The sequence below is a fragment of the Vigna unguiculata genome, chromosome 4, assembly GCF_037176805.1.
Source record: "Vigna unguiculata cultivar grain cowpea cultivar isolate G323 ecotype 2 chromosome 4, ASM3717680v1, whole genome shotgun sequence".
Classification (NCBI taxonomy): Eukaryota; Viridiplantae; Streptophyta; class Magnoliopsida; order Fabales; family Fabaceae; genus Vigna; species Vigna unguiculata.
This window is the reverse complement of record NC_140795.1, coordinates 41,535,976-41,546,343: the sequence shown is the minus strand read 5'-3', so window position 1 is coordinate 41,546,343 and position 10,368 is coordinate 41,535,976. Positions and strand designations below refer to the sequence as shown.

At 34.9% G+C, this 10,368-nt stretch overlaps 1 protein-coding gene and 1 pseudogene across 3 annotated transcripts; both read left to right on the top strand.

The window, feature by feature from the left end:
• Positions 1 to 15: 15 nt before the first annotated feature.
• LOC114181799 (uncharacterized) lies at positions 16 to 1,384 on the top strand. 2 transcript variants are annotated; one of them, XM_085672291.1, is made up of 2 exons: positions 16 to 548; positions 625 to 1,384. In XM_085672291.1, exons 1-2 carry the CDS (start codon positions 399 to 401, stop codon positions 1,105 to 1,107), a joined length of 633 nt encoding a protein of 210 aa, XP_085528417.1. In that variant the 5' UTR covers positions 16 to 398; the 3' UTR covers positions 1,108 to 1,384. The 2 variants fall into 2 exon arrangements, with proteins under 2 accessions (XP_085528417.1, XP_085528418.1); XM_085672292.1 differs by having other exon boundaries at positions 22 to 548; positions 628 to 1,384.
• A 929-nt stretch (positions 1,385 to 2,313) lies between these two features.
• Positions 2,314 to 9,006, top strand: LOC114182218 (disease resistance protein RML1A-like; annotated as a pseudogene). Its single transcript, XR_014994237.1, has 7 exons — positions 2,314 to 2,892; positions 3,262 to 4,366; positions 4,528 to 4,818; positions 5,155 to 5,949; positions 6,030 to 6,576; positions 7,412 to 7,461; positions 7,826 to 9,006. The product of XR_014994237.1 is annotated as a disease resistance protein RML1A-like (transcript).
• The last annotated feature ends 1,362 nt before the right edge of the window (positions 9,007 to 10,368 follow it).

Sequence of the window (10,368 nt, the reverse complement as noted above, 5' to 3'; positions counted from 1 at the left end):
ATCTCGCAAAAAATGGTATTTAGTGTCGATATGCTTGCTTCTTCCGTGAGACACTGGGTTTTTGGCTAGATCAATAGCTGATTTGCTATCCACTAGTAATTCTACAGTGTCATCATTAAACATCTTCAATTCTTTGAGTAAGGCCGTGAGCCATAGTGCCTGGCAAGCTGCAGAACACGCAGCAATGTATTCTGCTTCACAAGTGGAGAGGGTGACCACCGTTTGCTTCTTTGAACTCCAAGATATTGGAGATCTAGACAGCAGGAAAACTTGTCCTGAGGTGCTTTTTCTGTCAGTTGCATCACCACTATGAATTTTTTTCAGCAGGTTTCACTCAGTTGGCTCAAGTAAGACAGTTACGGCTGGTTAACGGTAATGTCACATTCCTTCCTGAATGCATGAAAGAATTTCACCACCTGAATGCTCTTGATGTGAGTTACTGCAAGAATCTACATGAAATTAGAGGGCTTCCACCAAACGTGAAAAGTTTCAGGGAAATAAAGTGCACATCATTGACTTCATTGGGTTCAAGCATGCTGTTAAATCAGGTTTTGTCTTGTTTTTAATGAGTTTGATTTGATAATATATTGTTCATCTAATGAATTGTTGGTGAATTGTGATCAGCAGCAACTTCACGAGGTGGGAGGGACTGAGTTTATATTTCCAGGAGGAAGAATTCCAGAGTGGTTAGACAAACAAAGCAATGGACCTTCGATCTCTTTCTGGTTTCGAAATAAATTCCCTGCCAAAGTTCTTTGTCTTCTTATTGCACCTGTAATGTGCTCTTTCATGTTTGTTACACCCATGGTGTTCATCAATGGAAAAGTTAGAAAATGTCTTTCTAATCCTATGAAAACAGAAGTGGAGATGTTGGAATCGGATTACACGAATCTCTTTGATCTGCGGAGGTTTCTTTCCCATGGTGCTCTGATGGACGCGGGTTTAGAAAAGGAATGGAAGCATGTGGAGGTTACCTATGAGGGTGTGTTTGAGACCTCAGTGATTAAATCTATGGGAGTCCATGTAGTGAAAGACAAAAACATCATCATGGAGGATATTGGATATGATGATCCTTACACCAACATAAAAGTAGAGAATCAAGAATGATTGAAAGTTCATCTAAACAAAAAGAAGAAACATGGTTTGTAGAGAGCACATTAATGGCAATCTTGGACTTTTCTTCACAAGTACTGGTGTATTTTCTCTCCACTCTTAAGGCCCTCAACAATAATGCTTTCTGATGCCAATTGTTAGTAACTCATTTTAGTAACGTATTACAAAGGTTAGCAAGAGTGGTGATTTTGTACTCATATAAAAGGACTTTATATAGGACGTATATTGTATTTTTAATTTGTATAAAGCATAAAAAGTGTTAGAACAATAAGATAGCACACGAGAGAGAAGAGAAAAGTGAAAGAGAGAAATGAAATCTTGTTATTCACCGAACAAAGACTAAAGAGTTACTTGTAGAAGACTCACTAAAACAAATTCAAATAATAAGCCGTAATTCATATGGTATTTGAATCACATTCTAGTATTTCATAAAAAAGAGTGGAAAAAGTTCCACACAAAGTTTACAAGCAATGACAAGAGGCATTTATTAAATCTTACTTTAGTTAGTCCAAGTTTGAAAAATGATTATATGTTAGCATGAACATGGACTCAAGCTTCAGTGGTCCTGCTATTTGTTTAACGTGTACTTGCCGTAGTCGAATTCAACATTTTTATTCAACAACTCTGTTTTCTCACCGACAAAGATGGAAATTGATTACAGAAACAACTCTGTTTAACGTGTACTTGCCGTAGTCGAAATTGATTAGTATTATATACCCATATTTATAGTCGAGATAAACTATTTTTTATTTTCTAAAATATTATTCGGTAGATTGAGTTTTAAATTGATAGAAAAGTAATTACAAACAGTGTCAAAATAAATGTGTAATATTTTTATAGTACGAAAGTAAAAAGAAAAGAAAAATTAAGATTGAGAACAAAACTAAAAAACCAATAGTAAGTAATAAATGTGACAAAAAAACTGTTATTCTATATATAAGTAAGAGATAGTGCAAAAAAAATATTTTAAAACCATTATGAACAAATGTGGATTAAAAAATTAAATTAATCAAACAAATAAATTTAAACTGAACGATTTGGATAGATAGAATTAACAGAGTGAAAATGAAGTAAAGCAACCAACTTGGTTAATTATGTGAGTTTATAGTATATTATCTTTATAAGATGACCATAAGTTGAGCATTATTGTGTTGACTACTCTTTAACGTACAACAGGAACCCACGCTAATTGCTGTTTGCTACTTCACTCTACTTTATTTCCTCTTCCAATTTCATATTTATACCAAGTTTCATTTGATTCCACTTACAGGTCCAACACGCTCACACCATTATCACTCTAAATTTTGTTCCAATGGCGATTCAAAATTCCCCTGCATTCACATATGATGTGTTCCTCAGCTTTAGAGGGGAAGACACGCGTCATGGTTTCACCGGCAATCTCTACAAAGCTCTGTGTGACAGAGGAATTCACACTTTCATCGATGATGAGGATCTTCAGAGTGGAGAGGAAATCACACCAGCACTTGCGAAGGCAATTGAAGAGTCTAGGATTGCCATCGTTGTGCTCTCTAAGAACTATGCTTCTTCCTCCTTCTGCTTGGATGAACTTGTAGTCATCCTTGACTGCAACAATAAAGGACTACTTGTTATACCAGTATTTTATAAGGTGGATCCTTCAGACGTGAGACACCAGAAAGAGAGTTATGGAGAAGCATTGACAAAGCGTCAGAGAAGGTTTGAAGATGTGGAGAAGGTGCAGAAATGGAAGATGGCTCTGCGTCAAGTGGCTGATTTGTCTGGCTATCATTTCAAAGACTGGTACACCACCTTACGAATCTTTTTACTTCACAATTTTTCTTGGATTATGTTTTACCTCTCTTATGATTTAACGTTAAAATTCGTGGTAACCTTGACCATACAAATTTCAAGTATTAAGACATGGACAAAATGCCTCAATATTTGACTGGGACTTTTCTAAATACTTTTAGGATTTTATTTTCTGTTTCCTTTGTCTTGTCAGATTCGATTTAATGATAAACCTTTTTGTGGGAACAGTAAGGTAGTGATAAAGTAAAAAGGACTGGTACTGGTATTTATTTTGTCTGTTTTATTTTGGTGTTACAGCTCTTTAACGTTTTCTGATTTCATAACAATTTTAGTTTCACTAAACCTTTTTGTTTGAAATAGTGATGGGTACGAATACAAGTTTATTGGGAGTGTAGTGGACCAGGTCTGTCAAAAGATTAATCCTGCTCGTTTACATGCGGATTACACTGTTGGACTAGGCCCACAAGTGCTTCGACTAAGGAAGCTTCTAAATGTTGAATGTGGCGATGGATTCCACATGATAGGGATCCATGGAATGGGCGGTGTTGGAAAAACAACACTCGCTTTAGCACTTTATAATTTGATTGCTGGCTGTTTTGATTGTTCTTGTTTTCTTGGAAACGTGCGAGAGAAATCAAACAAGGATGGGCTGGAACACCTCCAAAGCATTCTTCTCTCAAAAATACTTGGAGAGAAGGACATCAAGTTAGCAAGTAAGCACGAAGGAATTTCAATGATACAACGAAGGTTGCAGCGAAAGAAGGTTCTCTTGATTCTTGATGATGTTGACACGTGCGAGCAGTTACAGGCACTGGCTGGAAGCCCAGATTGGTTTGGTCCTGGCAGCAGGGTCGTCATCACAACTCGAGATACACAACCGCTTGCATCTCATCATGTCAAAGAAACATATGAGGTCAATCCATTGAACAAAGATGATGCTCTTCAGTTGCTTACAAGGAAAGCTTTCAAAACGGAACAGGTTGATGCAAGTTACGTGGAGGTCTTGAATCATGCAGTAACTTATGCTTCTGGCCTTCCATTGGCTTTGGAAGTAATAGGTTCTAACTTGGCTGGAAAAAGTGTAGAAAAATGGAAATCTGCTATCAATCAATATAAAAGAATTCCTAACAATCAAATCTTAGAGATACTTAAAGTAAGCTTTGAGGGTCTGGAGAGAGAAGAGAAGAGTGTTTTTCTTGACATAGCTTGTTGCTTCAAAGGATATGCATTAAGAGAGGTGGAAGATATTCTTGGTGCTATTTATGATGACTGCATGAAACATCATATTAGTGTGTTGGTTGACAAATCTCTCATAAAGATTGGTTGGTGGAGTACAGTTGAAATACACGACCTGATTGAGGAGATGGGTAGACAAATTGACCAGCAAGAATCACCTGAAGGGTCAGGGAAGCGCAGGAGAATATCGTTACCTAAAGTTATAATTCAAGTTTTAAAGGAGAACACAGTAAGTGAGACTCATGGATGATTGGTTTTGTTTCTCAAATTGATATATGTTTCTTTTTAATCATATATCTCTATCCTAGTTATTTTTATCTAGATGATTTGCAACTTCTCTGGATTTGTTACACAAAACTACTTGATATGTTTGCTTCTTTGCATTAACAGGAAACTAGCATGATTGAGATTCTATGTCTTGATATCTCGATATATAAGGAAGTAGAAACACTGGATTGGAATGGAAACGCCTTTGGAAATATGAAAAACCTTAAAGCACTTATTATTAGAAATTGCAAAATTTCTGGAGGTCCCAATTGTTTTCCAGAAAGTTTGAGAGTATTGGAATGGCATGGATACCCTTCAAATTGTTTTCCATCGAATTTTGATCCGAACAAACTTTTGATATGCAAGTTACCTGATAGTGATTTTACGTCCTTTAAATTCCCTGGCTCATCAAAGGCAAGTTTACGGAATATATTCCTCATCTCGTAAATTTGTAGGCTTTCTTACACAAATGAGATAATTCCCTACGAAAATAGGCAACTTTTTAAAAAAGTACAGTTAGGAGAAGTCATCTCGGACGACTTCAGCAATAAGACGTCGTATCACTTGAATACGAACTGAATCTCTATCGAAGTTTGTTCAATTTCCTGAAGTCGTAGTGATACGACTTCTTATTGAAGTTGTATTTAAAAAAGGCAATAACCTCATTTGTGTCAGAAAATCAAATTTGTAAATACACTTCCAAGTTATTCATTATGTTCTTATCTCTTGTTCTCATTGTTTTCTTTGCAGAAGTTCGAGAATCTAACCGAATTGAATTTTGACTACTGCAATCTTTTAACACAGATACCTAACGTATCTCATCTCCCAAATTTGGAAAAGCTTTCTTTTAAAGAATGTGCGAGTTTAATTGCAGTAGACGACTCAGTTGGTTTTCTGACTAAACTTAAAATATTGATTGCGGAAGAGTGCGCGGAGCTTAAGAGATTTCCACCTCTCAACTTGCCTTCTCTTGAAGAACTAGAACTTTCAGACTGTTTTAGTCTTGAGAATTTTCCAGAAATCTTAGGAAAGACGGGAAAAATAAAGAAACTTCGTTTGGTTAGACTTCCCATGATAAAAGAGTTGCCAGTTTCATTTCAAAATCTTACAGGACTCTGATACTTAGAAATGACAGGATGTCATTTTCTTCGGTTAAATAGCAATATCTTGACGTCTGCATTGACCCATTTTAGAGTTTTTGGATGCAAGGAGTGGAAATGGATAAATTCAAAAGATGGCGAAGAAGTGGGCTCAACGGTATCTTCAAATCTACGTTCGTTTGGGGTTATGTATTGCGACCTGAATGATGATATTTTTTCAGCAGATTTCACGCAGTTGACCACAGTGACGTCTTTAAACCTATCGGGAACTAATATCACATTCCTTCCTGAGTGCATCAAAGAATTTCAGCACCTGGATGATCTTGATGTGAGTTATTGCAAGTATCTACAGGAAATTAGAGGGATTCCACCAAAGTTGAGAAAGTTCAGGGCGAAAGACTGTAGATCATTGACTTCCTCGAGTTCAAGCATGTTCTTAAATCAGGTTTTTGTCTTGTTTTGAATGAATTTGGTTTGATAATATATTGTTGATTTGCTGAATTGTTGATGAATTGTGACTAGCAGCAACTTCACGAGGCTAGAGAGACTGATTTTATCTTTCCAGGAGGAAGTATCCCAAGATGGTTCGATAAACAAAGTCGGGGACCTTCAATTTCTTTCTGGTTTCGTAATAAATTTCCCGCAAAAGTTGTTTGTCTTCTTATTTTATCTTTACAGCAGCCTGAATATGCAGAACTAGTTAAACCAATGGTGTTAATCAATGGCCTACTTCGAGGCTCTTATGATTATAGTTATTATTTGAAGAGAGAAGAGGGGATTGTGGAATTGGATCATGTGTACCTCTTTGATCTACGAGTGTTACCTTTCCAAGATGATCTGATGGAAATGCCTTTAGAAGAAGAGTGGAAGCATGTGGAGGTTACGTATCAAGGTATGTTTGATACCTCACTCATTAAAGGAATGGGAATCCATGTAGTCAAAACGGAAAGGAGGAGCATGGAGGACATAAGATACGATTATCCTTTATAGCTTTTCTTCTTTTCTTCTTTCGCTTTATGTTAGCTCTCATTTTATTTACAACTCTCATCACAACTCTATTTGGCTTTACATTGTAAAACATATATTTTCAAAATCCTTCATGACTTCGTGCTTTCAATCTTTCTGGTTTTAAGCGTTTTTTTTTTCTATCTAGTTATCTAAATTATTAACTTTTCTAATCAACCAAATTGTGAACCTCTTAACTTTTCTTTGGGAACATACCTTGATACGTGGAATTGACTTATTTAAATTTTTGAATGACATTACAAAAGTTAAACTCTCATCATATGGAATGGTTTTAAATTTGCTAGAAAAATAAGATCCATAAGCGAAAAATTAAATTAATTTATAAAACTATTGTATGAGTAACTAATAAAATTTTCATAAAATGAAATAATCAAATTTAGATTTAATTTTAGCATGAAGGTTTCCATAAAAAAATAACTTCTAATTAATTTATTTGTTTTTATTTATATATACTTTGTCAACTTTGTACAACATATATGTTCAATTTTTAAAACATTTATATCAAGAAAAAAAGTTGAAATTAAATACTTTTATCTAAAATCAAAGACTATCGAATAAATAAAACATTTTGGCGTTTGGGAAGAAGCTTTTCCATGTAGTAAATGACCAGGAGTGCATACCTTATCAATAAATGTGATGAAATATATATGAAGTGATCTCCTTCACCTGGACAGATTGGGAACAAATGGCACCTCAGTAAAACATAAGGCAAAAGGATCCATATTTGCTCAAAATTCAGCTTCCTCCACAAGAAATATGTCACGAACGCAAATAATTTTCAAACACGAGGAAGGAAAGAATATGTGCAGATTCAGTAAAAAAAAAATTCATAATTTCAATAGTGCTAATCATATTGACGAAAATCCAACCTGAATGTGAAGGATGAATTTTAACCATGTACATGAAGCTGATGCACCAAATCGTCAACACAGTAAATGAACTAGTAAAAGCTTGCACTGTTAAAAAAAAAAAAAAAAAAAAAAAAAAAAAAAAAAAAGAAAGAAAAGAAGTTCGAGTTACATCAATAAAAACTCACAACACAGATACACATGCAAAGCAAATCATTGTTACACTGAACCAACCCCAATAGATTACTCCAATTTTGTTTTTCAACAAATCCTAATAATCACAATACTCCTAACCCCAATAAGAAGGAAGAAAGTTGTTACCATTTCAGGCCAAGTATCAACTGCACAGGCTTCAACTGTATTAAGCAAGCACTCATTTGGTCTGTGCTGCAATCAAATCAATCTCCGACTTCTAGTTTTACAGATAATTTAGACAAAGATAAGAAGACATCTTCCTTTTTCTTTTTCTTTTGACAACGTTCATCGTAGATAACGGGTTACTTGTTATACCCGTATTTTATAAGGTGGGCCCTTCAGATGTGAGACACCAGAAAGGGAGTTATGGAGAAGCATTGACCAAGCAACAGAAATGGTTCAAAGATAAGGAGAAGTTGCAGAAATGGAAGATGGCTCTCCGTCAAGTTGCTGACTTGTCTGGTTATCATTTCAAAGACGGGTACACCGCCTTACCAATCTTTTTACTTCATAATTTTGTTGCCAATTTTGATAGTTTGTGTTTTCTTGAAAACGTGAGAGAAAAATCAGACAAACATGGCATAGAATACCTCCAAAGCATCCTTATATCACAAGTATTAACGAAGGAGGACATCAATTTAACAAGTAAGCAACAAGGAATTTCAACAATAAAGAGTAGGCTCAAGAGGAAAAAGGTTCTCCTGATTTTAGATGATGTTCACAATCTCGAGCAATTACGAGCACTTGCTGGAGGATGTGATTGGTTTGGCCCTGGAAGCAGAATAATCATCATAACTCGGGATAAACAATTGTTGGCAACTCATCAAGTTACAAGAACATATGAGGTGAGGGAATTGAATGAGAACGATGCTCTTCGGTTGCTTACGTTGAAAGCTTTCAAAACGGAAATGGCTGATCCAGGTTATGAGTTAGTATTGAATCGTCTAGTAACTTATGCTTATGGTCTTCCATTGGCTTTAGAAGTAATAGGTTCAAACCTCTTTGGAAAAAGTATAAAAGAATGGGAATCTGCTACCAGACAATTTAAGAGAATTCCTAAGAAAGAAATCCTAGAGATACTTAAAGTAAGCTATGGAGCTTTGGAGGAAGAAGAGAAGGTTATTTTTCTTGAGATTGCTTGTTGCTTCAAAGGATATGCATTGCGAGAGGTAGAAGATACGCTTAGGGATCTTTATGATGACTGCATCAAACATCATATTGGTATGTTGGTTAAAAAATCTCTCATAAAGATTAGTCTGCTTAGTCTCAAAATCATGAAGAAAATGAAGAAAATATTTGTTCTGCATAGTGCACTAAGTGTCACTGAGATTCGCTCAGCTCCCTGACTGGTTTTACAGTTTTATTTATCACGCTTAAGCGCCTCTTGTTCAGGCTTAAGCGTGTTTTTCTGTTTTTCTATTGTTTTACTGCTTTGTATAGAAGACCTTATGCCTCCTTGTTGAACAGACTATTTCCTTTCAAAAATATCCATCCTTTTCACATTCTCTCTTCATTCTTTTCTTCTGTTCTTTTGTTTTTCTTTTCTATACGGTTTTCAATCATTTCAAGGTTTGAATATCATGTTAATGAGGTGCATCCGGAATCAGTGTTTTCCAAGATGGTACCAAGCTCTTCATTTGAAGAGCTCTAGTGCGTATATCTGATCTTTTCTTTCTTTTTCTTTATTCTTGTTTTCTTCTTGCTTGATATTGTTATCTTTATTCTTATTCTTATCTTGATATTATTTCTCTTGTTTCTCATAATCTTGATTCAAATAATTATCATTCATGGAGTAGATTTTTGATTACTACTTTAAGTTCCAAAAATGAACTTGAGTTTTTAGATGGGACAGTTGTTTAACTTGATATAGATGATTTCTCATATCAAGCATGGAAGAGATGCAACAACATGATGCTTTCTTGGCTGGTACATTTGGTTTCTTCTGGGATAAAACAAAGCATTTTTTGGATGGACAAAGCTGAAGACATCTCTAAAGGATTTCAGAGTTGCAGATGAAAGCCTCTTGTCTGAGACACGAAGATCTTTTGATTATTGAATTTTTCATATATAATGCTAAGAATTATTTGGGATGAACTTAATAACTTAAGACCTTAACATTCTTGACCGGATACGATGAAGTTCTTAAGAGGATTGAATGGTCAAAAGAGCAATATCAGGTCTCATCAACTTCTCCCTGAAAACGAATCTGGTAATGACTTATAAAACATGTTGCTCATCATCTTAGCCAATTCACTCACCACTCAACACCATCAAACTTATATGTGTATCCTTCAACATCTCAAACAAGCTCTTGGATCTTGCTGACAAAAGTTAAGTCTAATTCAAAGTTTTTAGTGGTTTTGATTGAGTTGTATGTCTGAACTCACGTCAGTGTGTTAGTGATTCCATTATTTCTAGAAATCAAAAAACAACCAACTATCTCTAAAAGTTCATCAGAAGATGAATATAGAGTCATTGCTTCTACCACATGCGAAATAGTATGGCTCATGTATCTCATGAAGACCTTAAAATTAATCTTTATTTTAAAATGTGTAAAATCAAATTAATTTAAATATTTAGTGGAGTGATTTAATATCTAAATTCAAGAAAATTATTTTAACTGTTATGAAATAAAGTCAATAACAGATAGAATAATAGATAATAGAGAAGAAAAAAAAATAGAGAATAGAGAATGAGAGAATAGGGAACAACTCATATGTGTATTATTATTGATAGGAAGAGTCCTATTTATAGATACAACATGTAATCCATACAGGAAACAAATCAACTTAGTT

Excerpts from the sequence above, each read along its gene's own strand:
- LOC114181799 (XM_085672291.1), top strand. The coding sequence starts at position 399 with ATGAAAGAATTTCACCACCTGAATGCTCTTGATGTGAGTTACTGCAAG. Across the intron at positions 549-624 it reads CAAGCATGCTGTTAAATCAG|CAGCAACTTCACGAGGTGGG; the intron begins GTTTTGTCTTGT and ends AATTGTGATCAG.